This window comes from Phodopus roborovskii, unplaced genomic scaffold, assembly GCF_943737965.1.
Source record: "Phodopus roborovskii unplaced genomic scaffold, PHOROB, whole genome shotgun sequence".
NCBI classification, from domain to species: domain Eukaryota; kingdom Metazoa; phylum Chordata; class Mammalia; order Rodentia; family Cricetidae; genus Phodopus; species Phodopus roborovskii.
The window spans coordinates 1937481-1951822 of record NW_026126514.1 but is presented as its reverse complement, the minus strand read 5'-3'; the positions used below and the strand labels follow the sequence as shown (position 1 = coordinate 1951822).

General features: G+C 37.4%; 1 protein-coding gene across 1 annotated transcript in view; it reads right to left on the bottom strand.

Moving 5' to 3' along the window:
* The window catches only part of G2e3 (G2/M-phase specific E3 ubiquitin protein ligase), a 41327-nt gene that overhangs the window by 8103 nt on the left and 18882 nt on the right, over positions 1-14342 (bottom strand). The window contains exons 7-14 of the mRNA XM_051195803.1: positions 12686-12792; positions 11630-11746; positions 9481-9605; positions 9249-9378; positions 8818-8886; positions 7383-7690; positions 5429-5610; positions 2967-3139 (exon numbers count right to left, since the gene is read on the bottom strand). Of these exons, the coding sequence (XP_051051760.1) occupies positions 2967-3139; positions 5429-5610; positions 7383-7690; positions 8818-8886; positions 9249-9378; positions 9481-9605; positions 11630-11746; positions 12686-12792 (1211 nt within the window). The remainder of the gene's footprint in view (positions 1-2966; positions 3140-5428; positions 5611-7382; positions 7691-8817; positions 8887-9248; positions 9379-9480; positions 9606-11629; positions 11747-12685; positions 12793-14342) is intronic.

The window sequence follows — 14342 nt, the reverse complement described above, 5'->3', positions numbered from 1 at the left end:
ATTAAAAAAATCAGGAAGGTTGAGATCCACTGCTCTAGTCCATAATTCTACAGTATCCTTAAGAACTAGGATTAGATTGGGATTATTAAACAGATGTGACAGCACACATCTGTAATCTTAGCCTTTGGGAGGTAGAAGAAAGGGTAACACAATTCAAGGTCATCCTATGTAAAGAGTTGGAGCCAGACTCAAGCCTTGATGTTTTGTTGCGTTAAAAGCAAAGGAGCAAGACAAACAAACCATTTCACACCGGTTAGAAGAGCAGGCCATCCAACATTAGAAGAGCTCAAAGACAAACAAACAAACAAACAAACAAAAAAAAAAAAAAAAGAGAGATTAGAGGGATACAGAGATGGACATGGTAGAACCCACCTGTAATCCTAGGAATAGCTTCAAAATATAATCAAGCATATTGACATTGATTAAGATATGTGAAACCAATACTGGACTCAAAATCAAGAGAATGGTAAAGTTGAATAAGATAGTCATAACCTTACGTTAGATCTGGGTGGTCATATATATAAGATATATGTGTATATATAAACATATGTATATATATGTTTACTATTTTTTTTAATGGAGGAGCTAGACAGATGGCTCAGCAGTTAAGAGAGCTTACTGTTCTTGCAAGGACTTGGGTTTGGTCCCTAGCATTCATCAGGTGGCTTACAATCATCTATTAATTCCAATCCCATGGGATCTAATACCCACTTCTGACCTCTTATGTGTTCTTGTACACAAATGGTGCATAAACACACACTCAAGAATATCCACATAAATTTTAAGGGGATGAGTGGAAATAAAAACAAGATGGATTGGGTGGGTGGGGGGGTAGAGAGAGAGAATACTGGAAGAGACAACTGGAATTGAGGGGACATTTTAGAAGTGAGACCAAAGCCTAGTGCAGTGGAAACACCCTGTAATCTACAAGGGTGACCCCAGAGAAGACTTAGTAATGGAAGATACAAAGAAAAGGCTTCCAGTGAAGGGACTGGAACACCAACCCAGCCACAAAACAATTGACCTGCAATTTGCCCTGCCTCCAAGACATGCAGGGATAAAGATGGTGCAAAACTTGTAGGAATGACCAACTTGAGATCCACACCAGGATTGGGAGCCCATTCCTAATGCTGCCTGGAGAGGCAGAAAACAAACCTAGGCAGAAAACACACCTAGGATAGAACCAAACATGACTAGAAAAAAAGTCAATGATATTATTCCTGAGGATATTCTACTATGCTCATAGACCAAAGTCTAGCATAAATGTCATCAGAGAGGCTTCATTTAGCAACCGATAGGAGCATATGCAGAGACCCACAGTCATACATTAGGCAGAGCTCAGGGAATTCTGTGGAACAAAGGAAGGATTCTAGGAGCCAGTGGATGTCAAGGACATCATAAGAAGACCCACAAAAATCAACTGACCTGGGATCATAAGGGTTCACAGAGACTGAAGTGACAATTGAGAAACCTGAATAGGTCTTGATTTGGGTATTCCTTTGCCTGCTTTTGGGACCCTTTTCCTCTTACTGAGTTGTCTCGCCAAGCCTTAATATGGGATATGTACCTCCTGTTATGTTTGGTTGACATTGTTGGGAGGCCTGCTTTTTCTGAAAGGAAAACAAAGAGGAGGAGATCTGGGGGAGAGAGGTGGTACTGAGGAGGAACAGGAAGGGGAGGAGAGGAAATTGGGGGATGGGGAATTGCAGTCAGGATATGAGGGAAGAATAAAAAAGGGGGGAAAAAAATAAGGATGTTTGGCCAGGTGGAAAAGCACTCATATTTAATTCCAGAGGCAGGAGGATCTGAGTTTGAGGTCAGCCTATGCTACCTAATAAGTGTCAGAACATGCAGAATGATATAGAGACCCTGTCTCAAAAAAGGAGGAAGTGTGGAAGAACTTGAGAAGTTTCAAACTTTTTAAGTTATTATTGGGACAAAAGGTTTCAAGACTAATGTTCTGAAGAGCAGACTAGAGAAATGGCTCTTCCAGAGGACCCAGGGTTAATTCCTAGCACATACAAGGCAGCAGACTTACAACTGTCTGCAATTCTAATCCCTCTTCTGGCCTCTGTGGGCACCAGGCATAACAACATGCAAGGAACACGAACACACACACACACACACCACCACCACCACACCACACCACACCACACACAATTCCCCCTTAGGAAGAGCAAGAATCTGATCCGTATTTCAAACCAAAGAGTGGTTAGTACCTATTTTACCAGCAGATGAGAGGTGTTCAACAGTCATTAAATTAACAAGCAGAGATAGTAGTAGTTCAAGTGGTTAAAACTTTTTAAGTGAAATTTTCATTAGAAAAATCTTAACAGGCTGGAGGGATAGCTCAGCCATTAAAAGCTAGGCTCACAACCCAAATATACAGAAAAATCATAACTAATTCAAGTGCTAATTGTTTCTCCCTGAGGAACACATTCATGCAATTTTGGACAGAATTGGAACAGGAGTTAGGCTAAGAGATCAAGCTTTAAAATATTATTTCAAATAGCATTAACATTCTTTGAAATTAAGCATTTGTATTTATTACCAAATAATCACTCTGTAATTTGGTAGAATCTTTTGATGGGAGATGTCATTCTGTAAATGTTTCTCTTATTGGTTAATGAATAAAGCACTGTTGGCCAATAGGAAAGCAAGACAGGCAGGACTGGGAGACAAGGAGGAGAGAAGAAGTAGGGAGGAGATTCAACATGGAGGATGGAGAGAAGAATGCTGAGCCCTCTCTCCGGTAAAAGATAAGACCATATGGAAATACTTAGATGAATAGAAATGGGTTAATATTTAAGACAGAGCTAGCCAATAAGAAATCCTAGTAACAGGCCAACAACATAATATCTAATACAGCATCTTTGTGTGTTATTTGGGGCTGGCATGGCTCTGGGACCAGGCCAGCGGGAAAAACCTGCTTGTAACAATCTTTAACATAGAAACAAACAACTTACCTCTCAAAGGGTGCGTGGACTCTCTGAATTACATGGTAGAAAAGGATGTCTTTTACCAACATATATTTATCACTTAGTGATGATATAAGTCTTAAACAGCCAATAAACTCTAGATAACTAGAGCATTCATTTATTACTGAGTTCAAACTGTTGATAGTGGCTGCAGTATTTATCTGTAATAAAGAAGAAACATGTCAGCGTCATTTTACCCATTTATTCTGACTGGTAGCTACAATTCACGTAACATTATAAATAGTTTATATTTCAAATTTTAAAACCAATTTTTTAAAAAAAATGTGTGTGTGTTTGTGCTTGTGAATGCAGATGCCTACAGAGGATCAGGAGTTTCATGTGATTGTGAGCTGCCAGCCATGGGTGCTGGGAATTAATTTGGGTCTTCTGCCAAAAGCAACACCATTCTTTTTATGTGTCTTTTGAGACAATGTCTAATTGCAGTCCCTTGGCTGGCCTGGAATCCTCTATGAAGACCAGACTCATGAAGAGCCTGCCTGTCTTTGCCTTCAGAGAGCTGGGATTGAAGGCATGCTAGCTTTTGCAATCTTAACGGCTGGACTATCTCTCCAATCCTATATTCAATTCTTCAGTACAACAGCGTACAATAAAATTATGCCAAGAAATATATTAGAGAGGTCCTTTTCCATCCTGGAAACCACAGGTTGCCTTCTTACATCACACACACTATGGCATGAACACATGCCACATCCAACAAATCCTACCAGCTATAATTTGCTACTTACTACTCTAAAACTGAGAAGACAGATTTGACATGTACAATGTTTACATTGTCTAACTCCATGACAGTATAGCATATTAATGCTTATCTTTTGTGCTTTTCCTAAAACTTAAATTCAGAGATTATTATATTTATTAATTCAGTATTCTATCTTCAATAATAAAACAGTTCAGGACACATATTATTTAATGACTAAATGAATCAGTGGAAATATTAGAATACAAATTTGAATTTGATGTAATAGTCACAACAGAGATAATGAAAGTCAGATATGCCACTTTTATATACTAATAACTTGGGATATACTTGGGAAAACATTTTAAGAAAGAATTAAATTGATCTCTTTTCTTATAAATAAAAAAGTCTTCAAGAAAATGCAAAGAAAATCTTTAGACTGGGAAGGAATTCACTTTTGTCTTGTAAACATATTAGTGTGCTGGCAAGATGGCTCAGCAGGCAAAAGCCTTCTCACATGGGTGAAGACCTGAATTCCATCCTTGGGTCCCACAGTAGAGGAAGAGAACTGATTTCTGAAAGCTGTATTGTCTTCTTACCTCAATGTGTGCCAGGGAAGACGTGCAACATATGCATATAGTAAGTGAAAATAAAAGGAAGATCGGCTTGGCAAACTGATTCTAAAATTTACAAAGGGTAGATGAAGAGATGGCTCAGAAGTAAAGAGCACTTGTTGGTCTTTTAGGACCGGAGTTCTGTTCCCAGCACCCACATCAGGTGGCACACACAGCTTCAGGGGATCAGATGTCCTCCTCCAGCCACTGCATGCACGTGTGCATACCCACACAGATGCATAAATATAAACATATAAGCATAAAAGAAAACCTCTGAGAAATAGATGTGATTTTTTTTAGCAAGGCCTGGTGGCACATGCCTATCTGTAATCCCATTACTTGGGAGGCTGCGGAAGAAGGAGTAAGAGCCTAGGCTACAGAGAACCTACCTCAAAGGATCTAGTGTCAGATGGGGACTGTTAAGACGTCCACCCTTATGTACTGAACAACTAAAGGATTCTCTGTCTCTTTAGTATAAGACAGCTACTGCTGGACTACATGAACCACATCTGGTAAGCAAACCTAGATGTGGCAGCACTCCTTCAGTTCTAGCACTTGGAAGGCAGAGACAGAATCTCTGAATTTGAGGTCAGTCTGTTTGTTCTACATAGTGAATTTCTAGGCCATCCACCAGGGCCATCTAGCAAGACCCAAATAACAACAAACAAATATCCATTCTATCACTTCTATCCTTCAGAAAACCCTAGGATCTCTCTTTATCACGTATAGGAGGAAAGACAAGCATTCTGACTAGTGTGACAGGTCCCTCTCAGGTTTCCCTTCACACAGGTAATTCTGCTTTATCTGCTTGCAGGGAGCATTAAGAAACTTGCCTGCCCCTGTCTACCTAGTCTTGGCAACTTTCACCAAGTAACAGTAAATACTGGTCTTATTAGCACTAAACCTAGCACAATCTCTAGCTATTTGACTTTTATCCTTCATTTAGTAGGAAAGACAGGATCTCAAAATGTAGCTCGGCTAGCCTTGACCTCTTCAATGGTGAGATTTATACAGACATGTTCAATCATGCCCAGCTAGATTGGTTTCTAACCTGGTTCAGAACTCTTTGGGTGACATAACTCATGTTAAAATGCAACTAAAATGTAATACATATTTTAATGTACAGATATTTTTCTTACCTTGATTATAATTTGCGCCACATCAAAGTCTGAAACATCAGCCAAACTTGGTAGAGTATTTTCTGGTCCATAAGCCAGACAGTTAAACAAAGTATCAGAAAAAAAACCGGGTGAAGGACCACCATGAACTAAAGAAATGGCAAGCATTTTGCCAGCTTCATAATAAAGGTTCTCCTTCAGAGCTGTAAATACAGATTTAAAAAAAAAAAAAAAAACTAAATATATAAAATAACCATCATTTTAAAATGAAGATGTACACACACACACACACACATACAAATTAATTTAAAAATCAAAACACTTGTAAAATAACCATAAGAAGCCACCATCCTGTATATGGACCTTCCCTAGATATCTACTGAAAAGCTGCCCTCTGGACATAAATAAACCATTATAGAACAGAATGTAAATCTATGAGAAAATAAAATACCTAAAACTAGGGGCCGGAGTCATGGCTCAGCAGTTAAGACACTTGCAGAAGACATGGCTTTATTTTCCAGCACCCACATGGTGGCTCACAATCACCTATAACTCCAATTCCAAGGGACCTGGCATCCTTTTCTGCCCTTTGAAGGGCCGACACACAACACAGGTACACATGCAAGCAATACACTCATTCACATGAAGTAAATAATAAATCTTTTAATTGTATCACAATAATTATAATTCCTCTGAATTATTTTTGTCAGTAAATATATATTATATAAATAAAATTGGGTTCTGTTATATTGTAAAATTCTCTCAAACTTGAATTAGTTAAAAACATAGCTATTAGATGACTGAGACTAGAATACACTATAGTACAAAGTATCCCTTACTTCTGGCTATGTAGGTTATGTGACAAAAATGTCACATAAATAACTAAGACATAATGTTGACCTTACTATCAGTTTGTCTATTTTTGATATGACCAGATCAAGTCATACAGTCAAGGTTATCTTACTAGAAGTGAGATTTACTTCCAACAATATTTGCTACAATAAATACCACACACTCACAGCTCTAAGTACTTTTTAAAAAGTTATTCACAATGTTTTAGCAATTATGATGTGTTAGAAAGACATGTAAATGATAGTTTACACTTATACTAGCTCTTCAAAACAGTTAATAAATAATATTAAATCTTCAACAATAATCTTATTTGTAGCAATAGTTTACAGCTTAAAAAAAAAAAAGGCCTACATCCAGGGTAATGGAAATAAAAACTACTAGGTAGATACATGCAGACTTGAATTCATATTTTATAGCTTGTATTTCTGTACTTTCCACTGTGCCAAAGCTACCTTGAGTTAACAAGTTAAGGTTAACAAGTTAACTAATTATGGGGGGGGCAAATATAATTAAACTGTTTATATTATAAATAAAAAAAAATAAAATCAAGCATCAGGCAATGACAAGGGAAGAGAGTGAAATGTAAAAAAACCTTACTCCTTTTCAATGTCCTTATTGTAGGAAAAATTCCTAAGAAAAACCAAACCAAACCAAACCAAAAAACAAACAACAAATCCCCCTCTCAAAAAATAGAAAACAAAAAAGAATGAATAAGACCCAAAGTAATTATCCATTTCATCTGGTGATGCCAGTCAAATCATATTCAAGAAAATGAAGCTTAATTTAACATATTTAATTATGAAATACTTAATTATGTATCTGCATAAAAGTACAGGAGCCTGAGGATGGCATAGGTGTTGATGCCTGAAGCTACCTTTTGAGCTGCTGGACGTAGGGACTAGAAATTTGGGTCCTCTGCAAGCACAGCATTCCTAACCACTAAGCCATTTCCTCACCCCAGATACTCTTGAATCCTTACTTTAAAAATATCAAATTCTCATTCATCAACAAATGCAAATTATTTATTCCAGATACAACTAAAGAATCCATTATAACCAACTATCTGCTTTTTTGGCTATACATGTTATCTTCAGTATGTATAATGATAATAAAAAATAGTTACCTTGAGAATTTAGAGTCAAGTTCTTTGACATAGACCCTTCAAACAGAGATGATGTCTCAAGATGTTGCATTAAGTGGCTCAGAAATTCCTGCTTTGATCCAGGAAGCTCTATTCCAAAGTTATCCTTTTCATTAATATATACCACTTCCATGGTGTACAAAGGGTTAAACTTCTGGCTCTGGAACTGCTCTAAGGCACTCCTCCACAAATTGGCTTTGTTGATAAATAACCTCTTAGCTTTCTTTTTAATTTGGAATCCCAACTCTACCAATATTGTTGAAATGTCTCTCCTAAATTTGCTGCCTTGCCTAGAAAACACAAATTCAAATAAAGATCATTATTTTAAAGTAATTTCTGGGACAACAGTTATACACTATTAAAGATGTAGTTATTTTTGTTTGTTCTATTTTTAAGTTTAAAAGACAGTTTTCTGATGATACTGGAACCAAAACATTTATATGACTACTTTTAAATTCCAATCTAATCATTTACTAACTTGTAATCACTTGTAAGAATACTAAAGATCAGGCTGGAGAGATGGCCCAGAGGTTAAGAACACTGGCTCTTCCTCCAGAGGTCCTGAGTTCAATTCCCAGCAACCACATGATGGCTCTGGCTCACAACCATCTATAATGAGATCTGGAGCCCTCTTCTGGCCTACAAGGATACATGCAGACAGAATACTGCATACATAGTAAAGAAATAATCTTTTTTTTTTTTTTTTTAAAAAAAAGAATACTTTAGATTATTAGTAGATTAGAATACTTTAGAATACCTAATTCAGTGGATTCAAATTTAAGGGTATGAAATTCAAAATATTACTTACTGGCCAATAGCTAAAACAACTCAATTGTATCAATAATGTATTTTCAATAGTGCAGTTATAACTGATAATGCAAATATTATCGACAGAACTCACGTTCCCTTAATATCTTATAGTCTGGACCATCTATGTCAACAGCATCATCTATGAACTAGTTACAAATATAAATCCTTAAGCCTCAAGCACTATAGAACCTCTGTGTACTAGCACCCATGAAGCACATGAGTTAGTTTAACTTCTGCCCCAGCTTTTCCATCTGCAGGCAGAACTAAAGTATTCTATTACGTTGTCCTACCCCAAACATTGCAGCCATATTTTATTATAGCAGTTGATTCCTTGCTCCTTGGGAATGTTAATGCTGCTCTTTAAGCACATGACTAGATGTTAAAACAGAAACAAGCAGTCAAGTTTCTCTAGTGCAATGTCTTTGGAAACCTAAATACTAAAATTATTTTCAAACTATATATGAACATAAGAAATGAAGCATTCTAATGTAAAAGTAACTATAAAGGTTTTCAATTGAATTAGCAAAGAGAATTTATTTGCTTAATTAAGGCTTCTGACATTAACTATATATAAAGTAAACAATGGTTATAACATCAAGAAACCAACCTTTGTGTTAAACAGGATTCTTTCATAGAGGGACATGGTGTGCTTGATAATTGAACTTCTTGCTTTAGTCTGTAATTAAATAATATTGTAAATATATTTCCCAGGATGTTTATATCTTTAAAAATATATTATGACTCAGTATAGAAGAAGAAAAATACTAAAATTGATACCTTGCTTTCTGTTTTTAACTGACTCCCTTCCTTTACGATACAGACTCTCATATAGTCCAGGCTTGTCTCAAATCCATTATGTAACAGAGTCTACCAGTATGTGACCATGTCAAGCTATTCTATTTCATCCCACCTTTCCTTGACTTCATGCATCCCATGTTGGGTCCTACAGTTTGAAAATCATTCTTCTAAACAACTAAGTGTGTGTGGCATCGGAAGTCATAATTTTCAAAGTGATTTTTCTAAAATAAATACACATACCTCAGTAATTCTTTATGCTGGGCTCCAGCTGACTGTTTGGGGAGCTTAGGTGATGACTCTTCCAACAAGCAATCAGTAACTGTCACATTAGTAGAGTTGGCTAAAGGGTGTTTGGGGGCCTTTCGGAAATCTACACATTTAAATCTTCAGGTTAGCTTAACAGAAACTTACGTAAATATTTTTAACAACATACACTTTAACAAAAGCAACTTTATTCAAAACTATTTATTACCTGAATTGTAGGTGATTCTTCTACAGTCCAAACATTCCCAGTTTTGGTCCACTGACTGTAGTGAGGAACAGGCTAAATGTGTTCCACTAGCTCCACAACACTGACAGCGCTTTACTTCCCATTTGCTGAGGACAAAAAAAGTATATTTGCATGTTCTGTGAATGCTGGATGCCATTAAGATTAGCACCTGAAGTCCAGCCCTCTGTCATATACCACTCCAACCATCAAAGTACTGATAGATTAAGGCAGGATCTGGCTAGGTACTCCAGATTGGCCTGGAGTCACTATGCATGGCATAATGGCCATGAACTAGTGGTCTTCCTACTTCATCCTCCCAAATGCTTGCATTATAGGAATGCTGTAGCACATCTGACTCTAAAGTATTTTCTCAACTTCATTTAATGTTTATAATCTCTTCCTCCAAACATCCTGAATTTAAAAACCTAAATGAATACTGCTATCACTCACACACACACACACACACACACACACACACACACACACACACACACACACACACAAATAATATATCAGAAAAGTTAAAGATAAGAAGAAAAGTATTTTCCTTTATATTTGGAGATAAATTACATTCAGAGAGGGTACTGTTCACTGTTGATACACAAATTTACAATATGAAGGTATATAGTATTTTCATAAGAAAACAAATAAACAATGCTCTGACTTTTCAGATGCTAAGCCTTGGAATCAAATATAGCTGGCTCATATTCATATAGCTCTCATCTCTGCTCCTCTCCTTGTCACCCATTGTGCCTGTAGTATCCAAATACATTTCCACATATGTGTATGTATTAGGGTTTTGATTGCTGTGATAAAACACCAAGACCAAAAGTAACTTGGGAAAGAAAGTGTATATAGGACCATCACTGAGAGAACCCAGGGCAACAACCTTGGGCAGAAGCTGATGCAGAGGCCATGGAATGTTGTTACTTACTGGGTTGCTCCTCATTGCTTGCTCATCCTGCTTTCTTACAGAGCCCAGAACCAACAGTTCAGGGATGACAACACCCACTATGAGTGACCCTCCCCAATCAATCACTAATTAAGAAAATGTTGCATGGAGGCATTTTCTCAATTGAGTTTCCCTTCTTTTCGAGGATTAGCTTGTGTCAAGTTGACATAAACTGGACAGCACACAGTATACTACAAAGGTTTGGACTGAAGTTTCTTTCATTTTCTGTTGGGATGAGTATAATCTTCTGTACAGAAACAAATATATTCTGTACAAATATATTCCATGTGGAAACATGGGTGGCAAGTCAGGTAGCTAATCTTCCAACACCTGTATATGTATACATTTTCCACCTGAGAGTATGAATGGATGGGCTATTTCCCTAAGCTTATATATCTGTATGCCTTAGAGTGAGGTTTCCAACCCATTTTGCCTGGGCTTTAGACCCATGCTCCATACTATACTAAGTTGCCTTTTACCAATATTACCTTTGTCTTATTAGAATGGAAGGAATACAGTTACAAAGCAAGCATCCAGGTAACAGTTATGTGTGTCCCAAGAGAAAAGGTAAAAAAAGGACAGATGCAGATTAGGGCACCTGTGATACATAGGAAGCTCCAAAGGCTGGCCAGTGCTCAGTGATTCTTCACAAGCAGGAGTGGATACATGAGAAGCATTTCATGGAAACAGTCTCCTGCATCCTAACCCTCCTATGTTACAGGAGACTACATTAGCAGAGCAGTAACGTATTTTTAGAGAGTGATTAGGCCACAGGTAACACCGAGACCACCATGAGGACACGGTGAGGTGGTGTCACCTGTATCACCTCCAGGCAATGCTTCTGATCAAAACAAAGCCATAGGTCCTTAGGCCTTGGATCTCTCATTCTAAGGTTCCAACCCAGCCTTCAGCTTTTTTTGTTACAGGAGCTGTGTGTAATTTACATTTATAGCACTCCCTCAACTTGGAATAGCCTCATGAAAGTTTACCAAAAACACTTAGTATATTGACTAGAGATTTCTCTGAAAACACTCACACTTAAAAATAAACATACTTCACCTCAAGTTAAAACTTCAGAATACCCTAAGAGGAAAACTGAATTTCACACCCAGACAATCTATAGTCTTAGCTAACATCTTAGTAAAAAACAACTAAACACAATGAAATTTGCAGAAATACCCATTGGGTTCATTATAGTCTCGCCCTTTTCTGCAATGACATCTTCGAACATCACATCGGTCATGGCTCTGCAACAGCTCTTGATAAGCATTTTCTTCTAATTCCCAGGATGCATCCCTATAATGAAGTCAGATATAAAAAGTGTGTTGGTCTGACAGAATTAATAATTTAGAAACAAGGATGAAAGTGCTTTTTTAGGCTGCTCTTTTCATCATAGAAATCAATTGTGTTACTTTACCTTATAGTCAGTTTCACAGTTAACTTTCAAACACTAAAGTTGATCAGAAGTATTCTAGTATTTCATTTCCAGTTTGTGTTGTTACATCCTAGGCGGCTTCAATTCAAGTTCCACCCACTTCCCAGTTTCTCAAATTCTGGGACCCCACCCCCTCACCTCCATCTGAGGCAGAGTTTCTCTGTTTAACAGCCTTGACTGTCCTGGAACTCACTCTGTAGACCAGGCTGGCCTCAAACTTACAGAAAATCCACCTGCCTCTGCCTCCCAAGTGCTGGGGTGCTAGGATTAAAGGTGTGTGCCACCACCGCCCGGATCAAATGCTGGGATTATAAAGTGTTGTTTATTTTAGTGTTTCTTTTTCTCTCCCTGACCCAAGACTCTAGCCCAGGTAAGCCTAGATAGAATTCACTTTACAGCCCATGTTGGCCTGTACACCTTAAGCCTCCCAAGGACTGGGGCCCAATTTTTACTTTCAAGAATATAATCACTGCTTCAGATTTCTCATCTTATGGTATCACTAAAGTTCTTTTCCATTTTAAACCCATTGAGTCTGTCTTAGGTTATCTATGAATACCAATTTAAAGATGCTATTCATATGTCACCAGAACTGGATTTATTTGAGTTACTAAGAGACATATCAACTAATGAGACACTGACATCATAGTGTCTGTTCCTCAAGAGCTGGCCATCTGGGAGAAGGCACTCAATCATGTGACATGGCTACTTAGCCACAATCACTATTAAGACATAAGTTATTAGTTTTAAAACTAAACACTACATTTAAATGCTTTTTGGTCAAAAAGCCAAATGTTACTCACTTTTCAGGAATATGAATTCCCATTCTCAACATCTCTTTCTGAAAGATGTCGGTATTATTGCATAGTGTACACCTAAAGAAATACACTCCTGCATTTATTGCTTGAACCTACAGCAGAAAATAGAAAATCTATTGTTAGCAATGCATCTCTCACCGAGTTGTAAATTATATAACTAACAGAAGAACATATGCTATCTTTTCCTTAATGTATCCTGAAAATATTTTCTGTGCCAATGGCTCTTAGAACTATAATCAATCACCCTAAACATGGACAGCCTTTCCTTCTGTTTAAAAAGCATCTTGCCAACACATAATTCTTTCAACAGTCAATGGTTTACTTTCTCAAACTGTAATACTGCTCTAGTTTACTTTCTGCTATGAGAAAACAACTCTGGAAGAAAGGAGTCCATTTGTATTTTGTCTTAAACCTCACCCAACCCCACCCCACCAATCCTGAGGGAAGAGACTCAGGGCAGGAGCCTGGAGCATCGGGTAGCTGCTCCTGGCTCGGGATCAGATGCTTTCCTTGTTCTTCCCAGGACACATCTGCTTGGGGTAGCTCCTGTCAACAATAGGCTAGACCCTTCTCTATCATAGGCCAATCTTTGACGGCAAAGCCACACCTGAAGCTCTCTTTTCCCGTGTGTACCTAGTTTGTGTTAAATTGCCAAAAGCTAAGTTGCACTTAACATAGTCCTAGTTACTAAATATTGCTTTTACTCCATAGTACAAGGAGAAACAATGAAAATCTTCAGATACTTAAATAGGTGTTTATTATTATATAAACGTTACTATTTCTGTTTTTAATTCAATGTTGGTTTTTTTTTTCCACAAAAGAGAAATACTGAGTGTTCCAACAATGCTATATAGCAAATACACAACCACAAGCCAGATGATATCCAGAGGGATATAAAACACTATACAGTCTAGAGTGAGCAGCAGTCTCCCAAACTAGTAAACAGATGTTCATTTAAGTTCTACTTCCTAAATGACAAACAGTGCTGTACAGAAAAACTAGTAAACAAAGAACTCTTATGACTAGGCACACAACTGTAAAATTATGTAAAAGAATTATCTGTATGTATGTCTATCTATATGTGCATAGGTGTACATTTGGAGACCAGAGGCTGATATCAGTCTTTTCACTTAATTATTTTGAGGCAGGATTAATCATTGAAGCCAGGACCCACCTGGCTAGACTGACTTTGTCAAGGAGTTCCAAGAACCCATCTACCTCTGAACTCGTTCACTACCGTTCCACAACTGTCCATGCTGAGAATACAGACAAGTGCTGACATGCCAGGCTTTAGAAATGCTGTTTTGTTTTTTGTTTGTTTGTTTTAAGTAGATACATGGAACAAAGAGAAAAAGCCCACTAATTAATAACATATTGTCAGAGATAGTGAGGAAAAAAAGCCAAGTTTTAGAAGAAGCAGAGGTTTGCCAGGAAAAAATAATGAATGACATTTCAAAGAAAGTTTTCACAGTAAGACAGACAACATGTAATTAGGAAATATATTTTGATATGACATTCTGGCCAAACTGAACTAAATCATAAGACTAAACAGGTGAATCAAATTCAGAAAAAAAGTGAGGCTTCAAGGAGAGCATAATTGTCAGGAAATAAAAAATCTATACCAATTAGTTTAGAGCAGCAA